This window comes from Oncorhynchus mykiss, chromosome 25 (assembly GCF_013265735.2).
Source record: "Oncorhynchus mykiss isolate Arlee chromosome 25, USDA_OmykA_1.1, whole genome shotgun sequence".
NCBI classification, from domain to species: Eukaryota; Metazoa; Chordata; class Actinopteri; order Salmoniformes; family Salmonidae; genus Oncorhynchus; species Oncorhynchus mykiss.
Window position 1 is genome coordinate 16,240,572 of NC_048589.1, and position 25,567 is coordinate 16,266,138.

Below are 25,567 nucleotides of genomic sequence, written 5' to 3' on the forward strand. Positions count from 1 at the left end.
GTCCACAACCTCAAACAGTCAAACTCCACTATGGCCAAGACCAAAGAGCTGTCAAAGGACACCAGAAACAAAATTGTAGACCTGCACCAGGCTGGGAAGACTGAATTTGCAATAGGTAAGCAGCTTGGTTTGAAGAAATCAACTGTGGGAGCAATTATTAGGAAATGGAAGACATACAAGACCACTGATAATCTCCCTCGATCTGGGGCTCCACGCAAGATCTCACCCCGTGGGGTCAAAATGATCACAAGAACGGTGAGCAAAAATCCCAGAACCACACGGGGGGACCTAGTGAATGACCTGCAGAGAGCTGGGACCAAAGTAACAAAGCCTACCATCAGTAACACACTACGCCGCCAGGGACTCAAATCCTGCAGTGCCAGACGTGTCCCCTTGCTTAAGCCAGTACATGTCCAGGCCCGTCTGAAGTTTGCTAGAGAGCATTTGGATGATCCAGAAGAAGATTGGAAGAATGTCATATGGTCAGATAAAACCAAAATATAACTTTTTGGTAAAAACTCAACTCGTCGTGTTTGGACGACAAAGAATGCTGAGTTGCATCCAAAGAACACCATACCTACTGTGAAGCATGGGGGTGGAAACATCATGCTTTGGGGCTGTTTTTCTGCAAAGGGACCAGGACGACTGATCCGTGTAAAGGAAAGAATGAATGGGGCCATGTATCGTGAGATTTTGAGTGAAAACCTCCTTCCATCAGCAAGGGCATTGAAGATGAAACGTGGCTGGGTCTTTCAGCATGACAATGATCCCACACCGCCCGGGCAACGAAGGAGAGGCTTCGTAAGAAGCATTTCAAGGTCCTGGAGTGGCCTAGCCAGTCTCCAGATCTCAACCCCATAGAAAATCTTTGGAGGGAGTTGAAAGTCCGTGTTGCCCAGCAACAGCCCCAAAACATCAGTGCTCTAGAGGAGATCTGCATGGAGGAATGGGCCAAAATACCAGCAACAGTGTGTGAGACTTACAGAAAACGTTTGACCTCTGTCATTGCCAACAAAGAGTATATAACAAAGTATTGAGAAACGTTTTATTGACCAAATACTTATTTTCCACCATAATTTGCAAATAAATTCATTAACAATCCTACAATGTGATTTTCTGGAATTTTTTTTCTCATTTTGTCTGTCATAGTTGAAATGTACCTTTGATGAAAATAACAGGCCTCATCTTTTTAAGTGGGAGAACTTACACAATTGGTGGCTGACTAAATACTTTTTGCCCCACTCTAATCCCCCACCACACTAAGGCCATAGTGTGTATTAGTAAAGACAGCCAGGGCAGTGACTGCTGTTCCCTTGGCTTGTTCATTTTTGTCCTGTTGGGATGCTTGTTGGGTCTGTGCAGCTGCTCTAGATTTTTTGGGAGTCCTAGGTAGAATGCACCTTCAAGCATGCTGGGGGCAGATACATTGAATGGTTTTTACAATCAGCACTGATCAAATCACATGTATTTATATAGCCCTTCTTACATCAGCTGATATCTCAAAGTGCTGTACAGAAACCCAGCCTAAAACCCCAAACAGCAAGCAATGCAGGTGTAGAAGCACGGGTGGCTAGGAAAAACTCCCTAGAAATGCCAAAACCTAGAGAGGAACCAGGCTATGAGGGGTGGCCAGTCCTCTTCTGGCTGTGCCGGGTGGAGATTATAACAACATGGCCAAGATGTTCAAATGTTCATAAATGACCAGCATGGTCAAATAATCACGATAGTTGTCGAGGGTGCACCAAGTCAGCACCTCAGGAGTAATTGTCAGTTGGCTTTTCATAGCCGATCATTAAGAGTATCTCTACCGCTCCTGCTGTCTAGAGAGTTGAAAACAGCAGGTCTGGGACAGGTAGCACGTCCGGTGAACAGGTCAGGGTTCCATAGCTGCAGGCAGAACAGTTGATATATAGACAAACCGGATAGACACACCATGTAGACCTATTAGGCATCTTGGCCAAACTGCCTGTCCTGTCCAATAGATTTGTATAAGTGGTACATTTCTTCTATTACAGTTTTACAATGCCATGCTGTACTAGTTCAACTCGAGATCGAAAGCTATCCACTGTAGAGAGCCTGATTACCTGATAGTGCCATTTTCTCTCATCTTTGAGTTATAACTCATATGACCTTTATACAAATGTAAAAAATACAGTAAATGGACATGTCTATTCTGAATTTGATGATGTACTAGATGTGAGTCTTGTAAGGGTTTTACAGTAACTAAAAAACGTCTCTTATGGTTAATGCTTTTGTTGTAACACCCGCTCCAGAGGCGGCCCGACACAGGCAGTGTGAGGACATTGAGCAAGCTGTTGCTACACCAGAATTGCTGCCAGGGGGAGTTGAGCCAGCTACCCAGTCTTATAGATTATCAATAAAAATGTCACGTCACTGGCCATTTCTGAGAGGATTCTAACTGGAGATACATCTCAGGTCCTTCTATACTGCCACCTACTGGTTGGATGAGTTTAGACGTCTCAGCTCCTCCAATGCCAGGGCCGTCACTTCCAGGCCTAAACAAAACGCCAGGGTGGCGTGTCCTAATTTCTGGTCCTGAAAAGAGAACCTCCGGCCAGTTTATCTTCTGCACTGTTCAACCAATCCAGTAAATGTGGAGGAGTTAATGTTCAAAAGCAAAGGCGCTCTTCCACTTCCCCTGAAAACGGTTGCGTTCAACCCCGCAGAGGGTGCGTCGGGCCTAACACAAGGAGCAGACTATTTTTTTCTTCTGTTTACCACAGAAAGGATAGCGTCCAAACTACTGACAACTCACGATATGAACCGTACACACTGTTTTCCCACGGTCCTGTTAAAGTTACGGCGGAGGAAGTGGCTAGCTAGGACCCTAGCTCTGCAGTTCTGTTCGTGTTACATCTGCTATCCAACACAACAGATTACATATACATGTCAAGCTAAAACGTTGCACGAATTATACTACAATGATAGTTTAAATGAAAAATAAATAATTGTATTTCCCTTTTGACCCACATTTTAATCGCATAGACAATCAGGGGAAATCCAGAATATCAAAGTGTCAGTTAAACACAAGCATTACGATCCCTACTAAAGTGTAATATCACAGATAGAACGAGAAACGAGAAAAGATTGTCACACTATGCTACACATTAATTCTGCCATTTTCATTCAACACTGAAAACTCCGGGTCCTGGTATTGGAGATGGGCCTGCCTGAGATACGATCGGCCTGAGAGTGTCTGCAGTTAGACTGCATTGACTTTAGATATAAATATTGGGAATAATGGACAGCACTATGTCTATTGCAATGATATTGTATGTATATTCAATTGGCCCATGTTGACTCTAATGCTTGCTTCCCATAGTTTTTTATTGTTTTTATTGATGTAGTTCTGTCCTTGAGCTGTTCTTGTCTATTAATGTTCTGTATTATGTAATGTTTCATGTTTTGTGTAGACTCCAGGAAGAGTAGCTGCTGCTTTTGCAACAGCTAATGGGGGTCCTAATAAAAAAACAATACCAAAATGTGCCGCCAGCGTTTGGAACTGGCTGTATACATGCACTTTTGTTAAGTCACTGAAAAGGTTTTATACATTCTGCACACACCTCTACAGAAAATTAAAACATTTTGCCATTGTGCTCTCTTAGAAACGGTCATGGCCCAGTACCAACATCTACAAATCATACAGTAAATGAGGGCGTTTTTGTTACCATAAAAGGTGACTGGAGGGCGTTTTCCATGCGGGGTTGTAACGGTCATTCACGAGGGCAGGAATATAGTGTGCCTCTGATTTATCAATGATTATGTTGCATGCAACAGTTTGATGAACGACAATAATTTGTTGTGCACGGAAATCCTGTAGAGATACCGAAGAGTCAAAGGGAGCTGTTCTGCAACATCTAGTTTTGTGGACGGGCTGCACCAATAGCACACAGCTCTTGCCATCTTTGTGCTTGACTTTCTCCTCCCACCACTCTTGTGTGAGAATTGCAGCGAGCCACCAGCCTAGGAAAATCGGTTATCCGAATACTCCGTGGAAAGGGGGTGGCAAAGAAGAGCGATTAGGCTGAAGATACCCGTTTGGTGTCGATTTCGTTGGAAAAGTTTATAAAGTTTAGTTCACAATGTCTTTGTCTGTACCCCAGAACGGAATCAAGGCGGATAACGAGCCCGTTATCGAGCTCTTTGTGAAGGTACGTTCCAGAATAGATTCTCCAGCAGGCTGTCTGTCGCATTGGGAAAAGTTTGTTCTTGACTGTATTTGTCTAAATAAAAATTTAACGTAGATATTAGGCCTACATTAACAAATGCATTTAGTCGGGCAGATTTCTTTGGGGGGATACCGGTAAGTAAGACTATAAGCTACTTTTCTTTCTTGGGGTGCATAGGACAGTGAATACGTGTGCTGTCGTTATTGATGTACCATTTGGTTGTATTATATTGTTGACATTTGCTTTCAAAAACTGTTTATTGAAGTACTGCGCATACAGAAGTCAACTAGTCCTTAAAATTGCGTAGGTGATCAGTTTTCCCAAACGTTTTACGATTTTTAACAATTCGAGCATAGGTTAGTTTGAGACCCTCCCAAAGTGTGGCCATGTGAGTTTGTCAGACTTAGGGCGGATACCGCGGCTCTGTGCTCTTCCCATCATCTTGAGGAGAAGGAGACAAAGCATCCATCCTACTTTTTAAGTGTGCCTCGATTTTATGTAAAACTAAGCGTGAATTATACATGCTAAGATTAACGATAGTTTATTAACCTGCGCGACATTGTAGCATACTCTATCGAAACGATAGTGTAGCACCGCCACCGGGTGGTCGCACGCTGGTCGAAACAATGTAGCCGCCCTATTGAAATACAATATTTCCAGCCTGTCAAAAAGGGGGTATCTGTAAGGTTTGGAAGGAGATGGGATATGGATGAAACACTTTTGATATTTGTCAATTGGAGAGAGTTGGAATATATTTACAATTACTGGCCTTTTGTCCTGTTTAGGTTGATAATGGGGTGTGGTGCAAATAACTGCAATGAAACAGGCTTTCCCCTGAAGTTTATAAGAAATTGGTGACTCCAATATCTTGGAAATTTCACAGAAAAGACTCAGAAGTATTTGGCTTCCACACTTAAATGTTTCATTTTTTCTCCCTATTCATGAGGATTCCCCCCCTTTAGTTGGCATGTATTGGGGATGAAGAAATACAGCTTGTTGTAGTGATGGTGTCTGTAAGGAAGCTATAGGTAGCTCTTTGACCTTGCATTTCAGTATTGTTAAGTTACTCAATTGAAAAAGGTATATTATGCACTAGAAAGTTTGGGACATCACAGGCGCTGATGTCAGGAAGACGCTGGGCCAATTGTGCACCACCCTATGGTACTCCCGATTGCTGCCTGTTGAGATACAGCCCGGGATCTAACCAAGGTCTGTAGTGACGCCTCTAGCACTGAGATGCAGTGCCTTAGACTGCTGCGCCACTCAGGAGCCAGCTTGTTAGCTAGCTTGTTAGGACAAGGGTGTGGAGAACGCATTAAACATATATAATTGAGAAGCACTCACACTCCCCCTACTGTATTACCTCACACTGCATCTCCCCATTTTACATGGTTGCGTCATATTTCTTTGTATACTTTCTGTTGAAGCTTGCATCGATGCATGCTTCAAAATATGTACAAATGGAGTAACATTTGATAAGTGTCCTCTGTGCCCCGTCTCACATACTTTGATTCAGACTCTCCCATGCTCCAATTTGGGTGCTTGGAGCACAGTAGTATGCATTTTGAGACACCTATTGACTCCCATCAATCCTGTTTGTAATCCGGAAAGCTTTTTATTTTCTTCTGCCTGTTTGGCAGAGTAGGAGAGGGAAAACGGGGTGAGGTGGTGGAACCCCAGTGGGGTGAGGGTTTGGGGGCCTGAATTAAATTAGGAAAAAAAACTTACGAGGCCTTGATCTTGAAACCAAGCTTTATTGGTGATGTAAACTCACTGCCCCCCTCTGAGCAGTATTTCACTGGCGATTATGATCGTCTCTGGTTATGATGTTGACAGTGTGATCTAGATACACGTGGCTCTGTTCTGCGTCAGGCTACAGTTCCCTTGATGTGCCATAGGCCCATTTTGAAGTCCCTGTCTCGTGACTGTCGAATTTGTATAATCTCTTTATTTTCAACTCTCTTAATTTTGCAGCTTTTCTCTTATTGAATTGAACTTTGACATTGTCCTTTTTGCCAGTGGATCTTTTTGCCTCAGTGGATAGACATGAACTTTATCTGCCCTTTCCCAAAAGCATTTGGTGATTGACCCTAAGCCAGCCCGCTTCAAGGACATAACCTTGGGGTACTGCGTGTTATGAGTCAACCTGCGCACCACTAACAGGGAGGTGATAGCTACCTACCTCAGTCAGCCATCCCTCGCTGCATACAGGAGCAGGTACATAATCCCAGGTGACTTTATATGTTGCTACAACCGCTTCCCAGCCCAACCCTCTCTTGTGCTATGTGTGCTCTCTCTGTAGTGCTTGTGTACACAAGATCGTCTCCCATTGTCCGTGTTTGTTTCTGTCAGCGTGTGCACACAGCAAGGGAGGCGTTGATAGGTGCCACGTTCTCTCCCTACATCCTATCTATTGCTCTGTGTAGAGGCAGACATGTAACTCACCCATTATTGATGCTCCAGGATGTCCATCATTGTTCCCGCTCTGCTGCTTTTAACACTGGCAGACTTCTTAGGCAATGAGGCAGGCGTGCACGTTGCCATAGGCACCACACAAACGGTGGCTACTGGGAACAGCTGATAAGGCTCACTGTGTGCTCTCTGCATGGACTGGCGTAGTGGCTCCTGATCCCCATTCATCATCCTGATAGCGTCTGAGGGGAGAGACTTTAGTGCCTTTTGAAACTAGCTGACCCACCTAGATTGTGATGATGATATGAGGTTATTGCCCGCTTTAAATCTCCCTGCTGCAGTGTGTACTGTTGTCTTACAAGGTTTCTATGGAAACAGTTTTGATTGTAAAGGTGAGTTGTAGAACCCTTGTGCCCCTGCGACTGTAGCCTGGCTGGTGCCAGTCTACAATTTGAAAATCCATCAGTAAAGAGGATCATTTTTGTCCGCTCATAGAAGCAATACAGTTTTATATGATATTTATTTATCAAGGGTGCTCTATTTCTATCCATTTTGCCGTGGGGTGGAGATAATTATTTGCAGTTTTAAAGCTAGTTTCCTGCAATTCTACACCATTTGCCATGATTTATGCATTGTTAATATATCTGAGTGAGAGTGACTAACAAAATCGAAGTATTCGGCCATGATAACTGGCTAGATTAATTTAACTATCAAAATTGTTAGCTGACATGGCTAATTGAGTGACTGTCAGTAGCTAGGTTTCCTTCCAATTGGCGACAGCTTTCAACTCTACCAATAGTTTTGTCACAAACTGTTACGTGGTATCGCAAATGTGCTTACTCTGGCAGGCACATTTGCGATATACGCTCTAGCCAACAGCTCATAGATACTGTGCGGTTAGGCTAGTCTACATGATGAGATTATTATGGATAAAAGAGAGATTGTTTGTCAAACGGCAGTCAAACATCGCTCATCATGTCACCAGAATAAGACTGTCGATATTTATATTGGAAAATAGCATCAAGCTCATCGCTGTGCACTTTCACCACCCTGTGAAGTTCATAATTTATTCAATCTGTAGCCCAATAAACTGCATGGTTTTCGGAGTCGCAGTGGGAGGACCACACACCATACAGTAATATTGTGTGAAGTTTACTTCAATATGATGGTTATATCAGTATTTGCGCTTAATTGTGTTTCCGCTGCCATTTCTCGCATACTTATTTTTACAGACACAAAAAATCCCATGTCGAACAAACAAATTATCCATTGGCGTTTATAAAATTGTACCAAAACTTCCTGTTTCCATCACAACTGTTTGTCCCCCCCCCCCCCCCCCCCCCCCGGTATGACTTTACTCACATAACCTGATGGAAATGTGGTTAGTGACTGACATAACAAGAGAAACTGCTGATACACAACTACATTTTGAAATTGCACTTTGTGTGTTCTATTATAACTGTCAACAGTAAGTTGAAACCCAGATGGCGGGCCTACAAAATGGGGGCATGGGCCACAAGTTGCCCATCCCTGCTCTGTGGGTGTATGTCAACATTCCAATGTGTCATCTCTGCTAGTTTTCAAGTTATGGACCATTGTGTACAGAGAAATTGGCATACTAGGCAATTTAACCATTCACAGCCTTCTTTTTACTTGCATTATTGCACATATTGTAAATTATCAGCAGTGATCATTTTGAATCCATTTTCACATTCACTCTGTTGGAAATGCTTACAAATTGGAACATAACTCAAACTAGCAGAGATCCCACTCTAGAACTTATGATATGCCAAAATCATGGTCTGGTTTTGTGAGGAATCACCCACTAGCTAAACGTTCCGGGTGAAGGCATTGTAGACTGTAAAGGTTTTCTTTGAACGCTGTGACAGATGGTGCTAGAGTAATGACTAGCTGATTATGAAGTTCCTTTTAGGAGACTGCACTGTTCATTATATGCAATAATCACTTTGGTTTGACCCTCCAGCACTGGACAGGAAGTGTGGTAATCTTTCCTTGATGACCCACATTACCATAAGACTTAGGGCATCGCTCATCGATAGGCACACTAATGCACAATGACCCAGCACCCCAATATCATGCTAAATTACTGTATGGAACAGGAAGCAGTACAGATAACTCCGAAAGGACATGCTTTCATCTTTAGTTTGTATGCTGTTGCTCTGCCAGCAAGTGTGCCAAGGCTGGGATGAAGGCACACCTCCCACCAATGAGGAAGGCATAGAATCCATGGATTCTATTTCCATGGATGAATGCAGTGCAAATAGACATTGAAAGTAATCCATTCTTATGTCCCGTGGCTGGAAGGGGGTCCGTCTGTATTTTTGTGTTACTCTGAGAGAATCACATGGAAACTATGGCGACAGAGACCAATTATGTACCAGTCACTGGTTTTTAAAGAACCCCTTGCAGGGATGTCCACCCAGGACAAAATCCTAAAGGTCAACACACTTCTCCCTCAGTCTCAGGCCAAAGAGACATCACGAAAAGAGCTGCTCACGTCCTACACTTCCCTCCCTGTACTGTATGGCTGTGTGACTCCATGTCATGTGAGATATGCCATCATAGGATAATAATAGTTTGGTATGAGAATTATTAGGAACAGCTTGTACATGGGCAAAAACAGGATATGTTTAGTTGACTTTTTCTTGATGTCTTGGCAACTCTGTCCTCTTTTGCCTCTGCTTAGTCATGCCTTTCTGTTGTAATTGTCTAAAAATGCAAGATCCACAGTTTACACGCTCTGGGTTAACCATCAATAAGTTGTTTGTGTCCCTGCAGTAACTTTAACTTGTGTCACAAGTATATACCCGTGTCAACTTGACTTCAGCTGGTAGCATTCTACACGTCAATCTCCATTTGCCACTTGTTTGCATAATTACTTTGAGTATAACACATTCTTTCTCCCCAGAGTGGCACAAAGGCAATTGAGTAGCCCGTTTTACATTTTATTTTTTTATAGTAAAATCAATATAGCAGTTTATTCTCGCCAAGCACTGTAATGCTGCAGTCAGCATCATGAGTTGGGGGACAAAGATTAATGGTCTGTAACTGGTCTGTTGTGCAGTACTGTAGCGGTGAGAATGCTTCACCATTAAAACCTGTTAGGACTAAGCCTCGGCCAAATGGACACAGCAATGTAACACAAGATGAGGGGGGTATTATAATTAGGGCTGTCCCCCCCCCCCCCCCCAAAAAAAACTATTTGTCGACCGAAAGTTGTCTGTTCTTTTGAAAAATATGAACGTGTATTTTTTTTCCGTATGGACACTCCCCATGTTTAAAATAAATAATAAAATCAACTATATGCATTGAGCTTATGGTTTGATGAAATAAGAAAAATGCATTGAGGGCGCCATCTAGATAACCAGAAGAGGAAAAACATTAACCTTAACTTTAACTTTCTCATGTGGAACGACCATTTATCTTACCATTTCTACCGATCTGCGTGTCAATCAAGGTTTTCAGATGCACAATTATAAGAATGTCTTCATATCTCAATCATTGTCATGTGGTTAATAAAAATAGATACCTAAAAAGTAACTTCTATTGCCAACTATGTAAAAATAGCCTACATAAAGCAAACAAATAAAAACATTGCAGCCTGCAGGTAGAAAACATCCTGATTTTAATTTTAAAAAATGATTTAAAAAAGTGTGTGTGTGTGTGTATATGTATATTCTATAAGTCACATTGGCTGCACATGGCCTGTCTACATTGTATCAACTTCTTGGTCCAGCCCAACCTTGCCTAGCAAACTTGCAACATTGTATAACAAATTCTGGGCCCTCAGTTTCCCATGCCAGTGAGCTTGGGATAGACACAGCTGTAAGCTATTCGCGCAAGGGATACGACGCAGCACTTGACTTGGGCAGGAGCTCACCGGAGCTGAGTACCAGCACCTCATTTTCTAGTGCTTGAGCTCCTGTTCCTCTTATAGAATATTGGCTCAAAATTATTGCCCTGCACCTAAAATATATAACAGTAGCAGCACCCAAAATGAGTACTGGAACCTATTTTAGTCCATGACATTTTCCACTTTCACGCTGAGTGGTTTTCGAAAGGGAGAGCGCTTGAACATTTTTCAAATGCATTGAGAGACTTTTGTAGTTCTCAATGAATGTAAAAACTGGCTTTGCTTTCTGTTTGAAGAGAAGATGGCATTTACTTTGAGAAGCTCCACAGGTCAATAGTGGTTGTGCGTTAAGCCAATCAGAAATACTATCAGATCCCCAAATGGGCACAACTACACTACCGGTCAAAGGTTTTAGAACACCTACTCATTCCAGGGTTTTTCTTTATTTTTACTATTGTCTACATTGTAGAATAATAGTGAAGACATCAAAACTATGAAATAACACATGGAATCATCTAGTAACCAAAAAGTGTTAAATAAATCAAAATATATTTTATATTCAAATAGCCACTCTTGGCATTCTCTCAACCAGCTTCATGAGTCACCTGGAATGCATTTCAATTAACAGGTGCCTTCTTAAAAGTTAATTTGTGGAATTTATTTTTTAATGTGTTTGTGCCAATCAGTTGTTGTGACAAGGTGGGGGTGGTATACAGAAGATAGCCCTATTTGGTTAAAGACCAAGTCTATATTATGGCATGAACAGCTCAAATAAGCAAAGAGAAATGACAGTCCGTTACTTTAAGACATGATGGTCAGTCAATGTGGAAAATGTCAAGAACTTCAAAAGTTTCTTCAAGTGCAGTCGCAAAAACCATCAAGCGCTATGACACTGGCTTTCATGAGGACCGCCACGGGAAAGGAGGACGGAAGAGTTACCTCTGCGGCAGAGGATAAGTTCATTAGTTACCAGCCTCAGAAATTGCAGGCCAGATAAATGATTCACGGAGATCAAGTGACAGACATTTCAACAACTGGTCAGAGGAGACTGTGTGAAATCAAGCCTTAATGGTCGAATTGCTGCAAAGAAACCACTACTAAAGGACACCAATAATAAGAAGAAACTTGTTTGGGCCAAGAAACAACAAGAAATGGACATTAGACTGGTAGAAATCAGTCCTTTTGGTCTGAGTCCAAATGTGCGTTTTTTGTTGTTTCAACCACTGTCTTTGAGAAGCAGAGTAGATTAACGGATCTCTGCATGTGTGGAGATATATATTTTGTTGTAACTTGTCAAAAATAACTTTTTGTCTGTCATTACTGTGTGTAGATTTATGAAGAGGAAAAAATGTTTAATCAATTTTAGAATAAGGCTGTAATGTAACAATGTGGAAAAAGTCAAGGGGTCTGAATACTTCCCGAATGCACTGTGTGTGTGTGTGTGTGTGTGCGTATATTTATTTTATTTGTTATTGCTCGACTAAAAAATAATATTGGTCGACCCAACAGCTTAACAATCGACCAGTTCGCTAATTGGGGTCAGCCCTATGATTCAGAGGGATTAGGTTAAATGCGCAAGACACATTAGAGTTGAAGGCATTCACTTGTACAACTGACTAGGTATCCCCCTTTTCCCTAGTTCTAATCCTAGTTCTAATCAGTGTCAATCTTTTAAAATGTATTTAAATGTATTTATTTAAAACATGTACATCTTGGTGAGGTAAAAAAAAATAAAAAGTGGGATGCTTGCCAGCAAAGCCACAACTCTAAACAATACTTTTTAATTGCACTATAACAGTGACAAACTGTTAGGGCCTACATAAAGCTGTCCCAACAGCAATCCCAACACCTTACCACTGCTACAGTTCATTCAGCCTCATTTACTGCCTTTTTAAAAAACATAGCTGATATGGCTGACTTGCTTAAACAAATGTGGTTTCTACTGACAATTGAGACGTACAAACTATTGCATAAGGGGAGGACGAGTGGATAAGAGGCCATCCGTCATTTCTATTAAGACATTAATGAGCGCGCTAGGATGGACATAGTCAATATAACTATTTGTTCAGCACTTTTGAAATGTACAGCGGCAGAATTCAGAACATGGCTCGTTCTTAGTGTTCTCCCTGTACACCAAGTCAGAACCGTAGGGGGCATATAAGCAGACAATGAAAGCTTTTACAAAATTCAACGATTACATTTTTCTAAAACAACCAAGTCAGAACAGTAGGTGAAATGAGGGGTAAATAGACCAAATTATTAGGGTGATGCACATGGGCTACTAACAACTTACTACACAATATACACTTAGTAATACTTTCTTGGCTACAGTATACATATCTCCCTGGCATATTACATAATTTATGCAGCAGCATACAATACATTTTTGTACTCACCTTGGTGTGCTCACTTGAACAGGAAGGTGGCACGGTGGTCCTTCGTGGGCAAGTTTTGTCATCAAAGTCTGTCATTCTCTGGATTTATGGTGCTTTCAAGACAACTGGAAACTCTGGAAAAAAACAAGGTCCAATCATGATGACTTCATTGATCTTCAGGTCGTAGCTCTAGAAAGAGTTCCCGACTTACAATTCCGAGTTGAATGACCGTTCAAAACATTCCGGAATTCAGTCTGAAGTCTGATTTCCCAATGCCAAGTTTCAGTTTTCAGCACGGCACAAATCATGCTTAATTGACAGCATGAATATTTATTATTTTTAAACTTGGAAAAGAGACACTTAATCCCAGATTTGGGACCACACAGCCACTTCACTGAATAGCAGGCTAGTGATCGCTTTGCAATGCTTGCAGTTAGCCTTTGTCACTGATTCCACTCAAACCACTCATTGTTGAATTTCCAGCTTGTTGTGTAATGTTTGGCCAATTGGCACCAATACGTTTTATTTATAATTTCTCTTCATAATTTCTCTTGATATGACAAGGATTAAAAAGGATTTGCCAATAGATTGTCGACTTGATTCATGACTGCTAGCTAAGATTTTTAAAGTATGATATTGACAGTCCAATCAAAACTAAGGTAGATCTAAACGTCATTTTATCTGTGGCCAATGACCTTGAGCCTTCTTGGATGGGCACTTCTAATGTAACTCTATGGCAGCACACAATGGGGCTTGGATTTTCAAGGTCTACCCTTAGACTTGGCGGTGACATACTGTCCCCTCAAGGGACAGAACACAGAGATAATCATGGTGCAACTAGAGAACATTACCAACACCTACACTACGTGTTTTCCGCTGGCTGCCCCACCACCACAGAAAGCATTGATCTAGGCTGAAACACCTGAATGACAGGTTGCCACTTGTTATAATGCACTATATTAGTGATGTTTCAAGAGACCTGACCGTATACACGGAGTGTACAAAACATTAGCAACACCTTCCTAATATTGAGTTGCATCCCCCTTTTCCCTTCGAACAGACTCAATTCGTTGGTGCATGAACTCTACAAGGTCCATAGGGATGCTTCCCCATGTTGACTCCAATGCTTCCCACAGTTGTCAAGTTCGTTGGATGTCCTCTGGGTGGTGGTGGACCATTCTTGAAACTGTTGCACGTGAAAAACCCAGCAGTGTTGCAGGTCTCGACTCATACAGGTGCGCCTGGCGCACCTACCATACCCGGCTCAAAGGCACTTAACTTTTGTCTTGCCCATTCACCCTCTGAATGATACACAATTCATGTCTCAAGGCTTAAAAATCCTTCTTTAAACTGTCTCCTCCCCTTCATCTACACTGATTTTAAAGTTGATTTATTTTAATAAGGGATAATAGCTTTCACCTTGATTCACCTGGTCATGTCATGGAAAGAGCAGGTATTCTTAATGTTTAATACACTCTGTGTCGTACCAGATGAATATTTTATTTCTATATTGTTGAGTTTCAACAGTCACGTTTGTTTAAATGTTCTGGACACTTAACTCTCTTGGTGAATGAAAAGCATGCTGTGTGCTCATGCCATTCTGTTCAGAGGAAAGGCTTGGTGCCTGTTAGGAAGTTGACGTTTTAATCCTTCTGCTCCTAAGGAAGCCCTCTGTTAATGAGGTATTTCTCCTGTAGACCAATGTCAGGAAATTATGCTTACTTGAATGACAAGGAATGAGGTATAAGGATGGATGGGCAGTGAGAAAATGGAGAAAGGAGGAACAGAGAGGTGTTCAGGATGTGTTGGGATAGGGCAGGCATCAATTTGGACAGAAATACAACTTTTTAAAGATCAGTTTTAATCAAGTTTACAGATGGGCATTGCTCCTGACATATTTAGATCTGTTACATCAACTTGGCTAACAGGGTGCCTGAGTGCTGGACCTCAAATGTAAGGAATCTACCCTGAGGGCAGGCAGTGTAACCCAATTCAATTCCATCTGCTTATGTTTGACATCCTGCTTTACACTGGTAAAATGAGCGATAGCGAGCCATGCCTAGTGTAGTTCAAATGTCAAATGAGGCTGGTGTTGGTTTATGGTGATGGTGCAGGCTTTGCTGCCATGTGAACTAACACCTAAAGCACAATACTGGAGCCAAGGGGTTGTTCAGAATGGTCTGGACTTCAGTAGTCTTTTGAGGGAATCACTACATTTAGTGTTAAAGTTGCCTCTCAGATTGAGCCGGCCAGGGCGGAGTTTGTGTTGGAACACACACTCTTTAAACAACCGCCACACAGATCAGCAGGAATTGTTTTATCTTTACTTCTCCTGCACACACCTGCCTGTCTTTCTCCCTTCTGTCATATTTGCTTCCAACTTTACCTGAATCATGTTTCACTCAAATTCATACCTGACTTTATATTTTCTATGTTATAATTCTTAACCTGGAGAGAGTAATGGGTCACGTTGTTGATGACTCGACGTGAGCTAAATCTTATCCCTCTCCACCCTTTGGTTAGTGTCCCAAAGAAACTTTCATGTTGCAAGTTTAAAGTCCTCTACCTCTGTCGGCCTGTCTGTCTGGGAGACGTTAGGTTTCCACTCCATGTCGTCCACATGAGTCAGAGCCACACCAGGGTGTGATGCATTTCCTTTCCTGTAGGGCCGGACTCCACCACCATCATCCTTCTGACCACAAACCTAGCCAAGTCAGCATCAGTCCCTTCCCTTCAAAGTAACAGCCTTACATCAGCCAGCCCAGCCCAACTCTAGCCATCCCAGCCCAACTCTAGCCAGCCCAGCCCAGCCCAACTCTAGGCAGCCCAGCCCAACTCTAGCCATCCCAGCCCAGTCAGTCCCAGCTGCCCCAGTCATCCCAGCCCAGCCACACCCAGTTTGCATGCTTGTCCAGCCTAGGGGAGGCGTAACATAACGTGACCCTTCCCGGAGGACATTCCGCCTGTGTCACGGGGCGAGAGGAGGGCAGCGGAACACTTGTTGGCTGACCCCCACCAAGCTCCTTATTCGGTAAAAGTGTGGCCTGAACTCGAGCCCACCCAATTTAGAATGTTAACTGTGAGTGGAGGGGAGGACATGACCGTCATGTTACTAAAATTAGGCCTGGATCAGCCAGGGCAGAACTCTCCAAAAGAAAAACAATAGATGTGTTACCAGTCCTGGTCTGAAGCGTTGATCAGCCACCACTCTGGTGGAGAGTTTTGGCCTCAATGATGAGGACTTTTTAAAAAGGTTAGATCTTTATTAAAGGCACTAATGAAAACTGGTATTTTATACATTCCCTAAAGTGTGTTTGTGAGCGAGGGAGGCAGAGTGGTACAGCTCATGATTCTATTGCTGGGATTATTCTTAGCCATAAAATGTTATGGGACATGAGGAAGAATACCCATTTTTTTTTTTTTAAATGCCAGTTAAAATGCTGAGTAGCCAATCTATTACAACATCTTGACGCTTAAAACCTACAGTGTCATCAGGCTTGACGTGCTTCAAGATGGTCATTATAGAAGTAGCTCCATGAGGGTGAACGTGATATCATGATCTGAGGTCAACGCAACACTGGTAACGTGGCTGTGCTTGTCTCCTGTAGATGGGTGAGGGAGGGGGATGACTGCGGTCCCAATGTGCTCCAATGGGCCTCCCTGGACCTTCAGTGACTTCGGCATGAGTCATCCTCTCCACTGGACGGAAAACTCTGTCTCTGTGTTGAATCAGGTAGCCTAGTGGTTAGAGCGTTGGGCCAGTAACCGAAAGGTTGCTGGATCAAATCCCCGAGTTGACAAAGTAAAAATCTGTCGTTCTGCCCCTGAACAAGGCAGTTAACCCACTGTTCCCCGGTAGGCCGTCATTGTAAACAAGAATTTGTTCTTAACTGACTTGCCTAGTTAAGTAAAGGTTCCATTAAAAATCTGGTTTTCTCTGTACTTCTATATCAGAAGCCTAGTGTTCTAGTAACATGTATTGCTTGATGTAAGTAAAATAGGAACATTGGCACAATTTATTTGGAATATGATGCAATCATCAACATCTCCTGACTAATTTTAACCTGCAAATGAATAAGATACATGAATAGTGCAAGGCTAAGTCATGTAGTGAATGATGGCCGACTTGTTAAGTAATATTTTTCAGTAAGTACTGTGGGATTGCAGTTTTCTTACCACATATAAAATGTGAAATTATGAGCACTGCTGAACAACTGAAAATGAAAATAAACGTACATCAGTGTGATCTCATGACCAAATTAGGTGCTGGCCCAAAATCATTTCTTACCTCATGAAATTTTATTGGTCTTTTTTTTAATCCAGTAACACGCACAGAACCGTCCACAAACAGTTTCTGCTGGGTATTCCTCAAAAGGAGCTCTCTATTCACAATGCTGAATGCAACAGTTCTGGGACACTGCTCAAAGCAATGGACACTTGAGAGAGAGAACAGTGTTGGAGGGCCTGTTACACCACTCAAAGAGACAGAACTAAGCCATGATTTAGTTATGACAGTTAACAGACACGACTAGTGTCACAGCTACTGTGTCTGTCAAATACCCCAAAATCTGATGGCTTGTATTTTTAAAGTTTGTAGCTCATAAATATATTTTTGTAAATAATAAGTAATCTTATGGATTTGAATGTCTTTTTTCCTTTTTTGAATGTCCTTTTTTCTGTGTCTTTGTGAATATCTACACGACTTCGCTGTAAATCAGCTTCTTCGTATGTGTCTTAAGAGGGTTTCTTTGTGTGTTGAAGATACAGCTGTGTCAGAGGGGACGTACAGCAGAAATGCAATGCTACAAGCATCCTCATTTCCGGACTAGTTTCTGCCCCCTGCCCCTAGTGAGGGGCCCAGGATGGGGAGCGCGGGGTATGAGGAGAGCACCAAGCAGCCCGCCAATAATGCTTAGTTGGCTTGTGCTCTGCTTGTTTTTCCCCTAGAGTGGGTGAAAAGGGTCTATCTATTATTTTTGTCTCCCTTTCTCCTTAACTAGATTTATGCTAATTCCACCAGTCTATTTCTGTCTTCCCTCATTCTCTACCATTTCTCTCTCCCTCCCAACCTCCATCTCAGAGAAGGCAGGGCTGCAGGGAGTCTGTGGCAGTAGCAGACTAGGGCTTGGCTCTCTGCAGCTCTGATGTGTACCTGGAAGATCAGACAAGGCCTGTTTTTGATGTCTTCTTTAGCAGTCTGCAGCCTCCAGTGGAGAAGATCCCTGTCATGTTCTGACTGATAGCCAGCCCCAGTTTCTCATCTGTTCTACTATCTGAGCACTGGCTTTGCTTGAGCTCACCCCTAAAGCTGCTGCTCACTCCATTCATACAGTGCATTTGGAAAGTATTCAGACCGCTTGCTTTTTCCACATTTTGTTACGTCACAGCCGTATTCTAAAATTAAATCAACATTTCCTCAGCAATCAACACACAATACCCCATAATGACAAAGCGAAAAAAGGTTTTTCGACATGTATTAAAATGTTTAAACAGATACCTATTTACATAAGTATTCAGACCCTTTGCTATTAGACTGGAAATTGAGCTCAGGTGCATCGTGTTTCCGTTGATCATCCTTGATGTTTGTACAACTTGATTGGAGTCCACCTGTGGTAAATTCAATTGATTGGGCATGATTTGGATTGGACACCTGTCTATATTAGGTCCCACAGTCAGAGGAAAAACCAAGCCACGAGGTCAAAGCAATTGTAAAGCCCATGAGACAGGATTGTGTTGAGGCACAAATCTGGGGAAGGGTACCAAAAAATGCCTGCAGCATTGAAGGTCTCCAAGAACACCGTGGCCTCCATCAGTCTTAAATGTAAGAAGGTGACCAAGAACCCGATGGTCACTCTGACAGAGCTCCAGATTTCCTCTGTGGGAGAACCTTCCAGAAGGACAACCATTTCTGCAGCATTCCACCAATCAGGCCTTTATGGTAGTGGACAGACCAAAGCCCCTCAGTAAAAGGCACATGACAACCCGCTTGGAGTTTGCCAAAAGGCACCTAAAGACTCTAAACCCCTAAGAAACAAGATTCTCTGGTCTGATGAAACCAAGATTGAACTCTTTGGCCTGAATGCCAAGTGTCACATCGGGAGGAAACCTGGCGCCATCCCTACGGTGAAGCATGGTGGTGGTAGAATCATGCTGTGGGGATGCTTTTCAGCGGCAGGGACTGGGAGACTAGTCAGGCTCAAGGGGACGATGAACGGAGCAAAGTACAGAGAGATTATTGATAACCTGCTCCAGAGGGCTCAGGACCTCAGACTGGGGGCAGAGGTTCACCCATACAACAGAACAACAACCCCCAAGTACATAGCCAAGACAACACAGGAGTGGGTTCGGGACAAGTCTCAATGTCCTTGAATTGCCCAGCCAGAGCCCGAACTTGAACATCTCTGGAGAGACATGAAAATAGCTGTGCAGCAACGCTCCCCATCCAATCTGACAGAGCTTGAGAGGATCTGCAGAGAAGAATGGGAGAAACTCCCCAAATACAGGTGTGCCAAGCTTGCAGCGGCATACCCAATCAAACCTGATGCTGTAATAGCTGCCAAAGGTGCTTCAACAAAGTACTGAGTAAAGGGTCTGAATACATATGTGAGTGTAATATTTGTTTAATTTTTTTATAAATTAGCAAACATTTCTAAACCTGTTTTCTTTGTCATTATGGAGTATTGTGTGTAGATTGATGAGGGGGGAAAATACACTGTATTCTGAACATGGCTGAAATCCATGTCTTATGTCTACTTAGAATTTTATTCTCAGAGATGCCCTTCACATGGAAACTTCTGACATGATAATCACCTCTTTATTATGGGCTGCTTGTCATGTGAGTCTGTCCTCCATCGTCATGGGAACAGTCACCATGTCATACTGTCATTCCCTACCCCTGACACATTAACCAACAAGAACTCATCTCTCTGAGTAATACGACGATTTGATAGCAAACCTTTCATACACAGGACAGTAATGGAATCAGAAGGAGGGGACATTGAACAAAGGCTGTGATCGAATTCAACCTTTTTTGAGATATTGAAGAACAGAACAGCAACTCCAGCCTCTAGCAGCAGGCAGATCAGAGAACACACCGGACCTCCACAGCAAAGAGGGAGCGAATCAGCAGGGCGCTGCTAGCTGGACACACTGCCTGGAACAGTCTGGAAAGTCCCCTGTTCATTCATAGCATAACTTTAGGCCCCCAAAAAAAACTAAAAGAAAAATATTTTTTAGATTTTTGGCTACATGTTTAAAAAAATAAATAAATTGGGGGGACATATTTCTAGTGGTGGAGGGGGACGTTAGATCCATGAGAAGTAATATGATTTTATTCATGTTCCAGAAAGCCCGATCTTGGCACAGGTCCGTTAGTCCATAACTCAAGTCTGTGGTATGCTATTTTAATTAGTGTATGCGTGTCTTTGATGTTGGAATGGGGCTGAATCTGAGAGGAGTTTTCCTCGAGATACCCTCTGCGCTGGTCAGAGGGAGAGCGGGCACAAGAGAGAAATATGAAGAGGATGGATAGGCGAGAGGATATCGACAGATACAAAGTGGCTGAAAAGTACACGGATCCAAGAGGGAATGTGCAACCATTCAGTTTAGTGAAGACTTGTTACAGTTGGAGAGGGAAGAAATTCCTTTCGTCCCTGCCCTTCTGAATGGATGAATACTGGGCATTCTTCAGAATGAACTGGCTCTGAGAATGGCCTTCCTCTGTCTGTATGGAGCACTCCATAACCAGTTGTGTAAATCTGGGAAGGGGGAAGATTTGGACCATGTGGAAGACTGCTTGAGTTGATCTGCTTAAGAGGAAAAAACATCATGAAGTTGGACTGATGTCAGAAAATACAGTTGTAGAGCGATCAATAGTGAGAGTAGCAAGATGATGTGAGTCGTATGGTATCGCTGTCAATGCCAGAAATCCAAGCACAAACTCGGAATGAGCTGGCATTAACTGAAAATACTCTATTTACTAGAGTGAAATCAAAGGCTAAAAACCTTTCTAGCTATACTATGTTTGCTTACACAAGGTCTTTACTCATGAATATTTTAATTTCACTTTCCAGTTACACTTGGATAGACAATCTGTTGATAAGCAACTGCTTGCTAAGGTTACAGTTTAGAATAAGGGTTAGGTTAAGTGTTACGTTTGGGGTTAGGATAAAGGTTACGGTTAGTTAAAATGTTACTCTGATAGTTTGTAGTCCATCTGTAGACGCTCTATCGAAATAAAGTCTTGCCCAATTTCCTAATTTAGTAATTACTGTACACGTGTAACATATTACATGAGGAGAGGCTAGTTGCATTAAACTCCTTCGTTGGGATCCAGTCTCTTCTTCTCTCCCACATCTATTACCCCACTCACTCGCTGGATACTGGCACTTGCCTGTACTGAAGAGCCCTATTGATATGGAACCCCTTGAGGAGGGGGAAGTGGGTGAGGGGGAGTGTTTGCTAGCAGTGGAAGTTGGAGATATCTCTGGTGTGTTTTATAGGACACTGTCTGCCAGTGGAGTGTTTAGTATGTTCTCATCACTGCCTCCTTTTTACTGTTTGGACTGGAGGACTGTGTGTACATTATTCCAATGCACAGTAGTAGTTTGTCATACAGTGGAGGTAAAAGTAACAGATCTATTTGAGGAAGGGAAAATCCCCTGGGTGGTGGTGGATCTCTACTAGTGGGCAGTTCCTTGTTCCCCTCCCCCAGAGATGGTCTGATAACAGTTCTTCTAAGAACTAAATGTTGTTTTACAACTCAAAATATGTGAAGGACAAGCAGGTTGATTTAAGCACTGTCAGACATATCCTCCTTCCCCTCCCACTCAAGTACATGTTCTAATGAAACGCAAGAGCGCTGTCCTGCTCCGTCTTAGTCACATCTGGGGTTTGTGTTCCACTTGGCTGACTGCCAGTGTGGAAGAATGGAGGCTGCTGTGGAAGTGTGCTAAAGTGTTTGAGACAAAGGTCAGCCTGCTCTCTGGGTGTCAGGGAGCTAGTCTCAACTGTGTGGTAGAATACATTTCTGCTCTAAATAGGCCTGTGCTGGGTCAGTGTAGTAAAACACCGCTGGTCATTGGAAATTGTACAATCGAGGTCTGATAATATCAGCGTTCCAAGACCCTTCTGCATTTTAAGGCTCAACCTTGACTTTATTGGGATCAGCTTACAAGACTCATTTAGATCTGTCAGCCAGGTTTGGTTCTCTAACTCTATTCCAGTGGTTATCAAACTGGGGGTCCTGAGCATACAAAACATTAGTATTTTATTAGGCTTCATACACTGAGCATATGAAACATTAGTATTTTAATCGGCTTCATACACTGAGCATACGAAACATTAGTATTTTATTAGGCTTCATACACTGAGCATATGAAACATTAGTATTTTAATCGGCTTCATACACTGAGCATATGAAACATTAGTATTTTAATCGGCTTCATACACTGAGCATACGAAACATTAGTATTTTAATAGGCTTCATACACTGAGCATATGAAACATTAGTATTTTATTAGGCTTCATACACTGAGCATATGAAACATTAGTATTTTATTAGGCTTCATACACTGAGCATACGAAACATTAGTATTTTAATAGGCTTCATACACTGAGCATATGAAACATTAGTATTTTAATAGGCTTCATACACTGAGCATATGAAACATTAGTATTTTAATAGGCTTCATACACTGAGCATATGAAACATTAGTATTTTATTAGGCTTCATACACTGAGCATACGAAACATTAGTATTTTAATAGGCTTCATACACTGAGCATATGAAACATTAGTATTTTAATCGGCTTCATACACTGAGCATATGAAACATTAGTATTTTAATCGGCTTCATACACTGAGCATACGAAACATTAGTATTTTAATAGGCTTCATACACTGAGCATATGAAACATTAGTATTTTATTAGGCTTCATACACTGAGCATATGAAACATTAGTATTTTAATCGGCTTCATACACTGAGCATATGAAACATTAGTATTTTAATAGGCTTCATACACTGAGCATACGAAACATTAGTATTTTATTAGGCTTCATACACTGAGCATATGAAACATTAGTATTTTAATCGGCTTCATACACTGAGCATATGAAACATTAGTATTTTAATCGGCTTCATACACTGAGCATATGAAACATTAGTATTTTATTAGGCTTCATACACTGAGCATATGAAACATTAGTATTTTATTAGGCTTCATACACTGATCATATGAAACATTAGTATTTTAATCGGCTTCATACACTGAGCATATGAAACATTAGTATTTTATTAGGCTTCATACACTGAGCATACGAAACATTAGTATTTTATTAGGCTTCATACACTGAGCTAATGAAACATTAGTATTTTATTAGGCTTCATACACTGAGCTAATGAAACATTAGTATTTTATTAGGCTTCATACACTGAGCTAATGAAACATTAGTATTTTATTAGGCTTCATACACTGAGCTAATGAAACATTAGTATTTTATTAGGCTCCATACACTGAGCATACGAAACATTAGTATTTTATTAGGCTTCATACACTGAGCTAATGAAACATTAGTATTTTATTAGGCTTCATACACTGAGCTAATGAAACATTAGTATTTTAATCGGCTTCATACACTGAGCATATGAAACATTAGTATTTTAATAGGCTTCATACACTGATCATATGAAACATTAGTATTTTAATCGGCTTCATACACTGAGCATACGAAACATTAGTATTTTATTAGGCTTCATACACTGAGCATATGAAACATTAGTATTTTAATCGGCTTCATACACTGAGCATATGAAACATTAGTATTTTAATCGGCTTCATACACTGAGCATACGAAACATTAGTATTTTAATAGGCTTCATACACTGAGCATATGAAACATTAGTATTTTATTAGGCTTCATACACTGAGCATATGAAACATTAGTATTTTATTAGGCTTCATACACTGAGCATACGAAACATTAGTATTTTAATAGGCTTCATACACTGAGCATATGAAACATTAGTATTTTAATAGGCTTCATACACTGAGCATATGAAACATTAGTATTTTAATAGGCTTCATACACTGAGCATATGAAACATTAGTATTTTATTAGGCTTCATACACTGAGCATACGAAACATTAGTATTTTAATAGGCTTCATACACTGAGCATATGAAACATTAGTATTTTAATCGGCTTCATACACTGAGCATATGAAACATTAGTATTTTAATCGGCTTCATACACTGAGCATACGAAACATTAGTATTTTAATAGGCTTCATACACTGAGCATATGAAACATTAGTATTTTATTAGGCTTCATACACTGAGCATATGAAACATTAGTATTTTAATCGGCTTCATACACTGAGCATATGAAACATTAGTATTTTAATAGGCTTCATACACTGAGCATACGAAACATTAGTATTTTATTAGGCTTCATACACTGAGCATATGAAACATTAGTATTTTAATCGGCTTCATACACTGAGCATATGAAACATTAGTATTTTAATCGGCTTCATACACTGAGCATATGAAACATTAGTATTTTATTAGGCTTCATACACTGAGCATATGAAACATTAGTATTTTATTAGGCTTCATACACTGATCATATGAAACATTAGTATTTTAATCGGCTTCATACACTGAGCATATGAAACATTAGTATTTTATTAGGCTTCATACACTGAGCATACGAAACATTAGTATTTTATTAGGCTTCATACACTGAGCTAATGAAACATTAGTATTTTATTAGGCTTCATACACTGAGCTAATGAAACATTAGTATTTTATTAGGCTTCATACACTGAGCTAATGAAACATTAGTATTTTATTAGGCTTCATACACTGAGCTAATGAAACATTAGTATTTTATTAGGCTCAGTACACTGAGCATACGAAACATTAGTATTTTATTAGGCTTCATACACTGAGCTAATGAAACATTAGTATTTTATTAGGCTTCATACACTGAGCTAATGAAACATTAGTATTTTAATCGGCTTCATACACTGAGCATATGAAACATTAGTATTTTAATAGGCTTCATACACTGATCATATGAAACATTAGTATTTTAATCGGCTTCATACACTGAGCATATGAAACATTAGCATTTTAATCGGCTTCATACACTGAGCATATGAAACATTAGTATTTTAATAGGCTTCATACACTGAGCATATGAAACATTAGTATTTTATTAGGCTTCATACACTGAGCATATGAAACATTAGTATTTTAATCGGCTTCATACACTGAGCATATGAAACATTAGTATTTTAATCGGCTTCATACACTGAGCATACGAAACATTAGTATTTTAATAGGCTTCATACACTGAGCATATGAAACATTAGTATTTTATTAGGCTTCATACACTGAGCATATGAAACATTAGTATTTTATTAGGCTTCATACACTGAGCATACGAAACATTAGTATTTTAATAGGCTTCATACACTGAGCATATGAAACATTAGTATTTTAATAGGCTTCATACACTGAGCATATGAAACATTAGTATTTTAATAGGCTTCATACACTGAGCATATGAAACATTAGTATTTTATTAGGCTTCATACACTGAGCATACGAAACATTAGTATTTTAATAGGCTTCATACACTGAGCATATGAAACATTAGTATTTTAATCGGCTTCATACACTGAGCATATGAAACATTAGTATTTTAA

General features: G+C 41.0%; 1 protein-coding gene across 1 annotated transcript in view; it reads left to right on the forward strand.

The window, feature by feature from the left end:
- The first annotated feature begins 3,712 nt into the window (after window positions 1-3,712).
- LOC110505434 (chloride intracellular channel protein 4) overlaps window positions 3,713-25,567 on the forward strand; it is a 34,595-nt gene continuing 12,740 nt past the window's right edge. Inside the window, exon 1 of the mRNA XM_036962635.1 lies at window positions 3,713-4,172. Within this exon, the coding sequence (XP_036818530.1) occupies window positions 4,104-4,172 (69 nt within the window). The 5' untranslated portion in view covers window positions 3,713-4,103. The remainder of the gene's footprint in view (window positions 4,173-25,567) is intronic.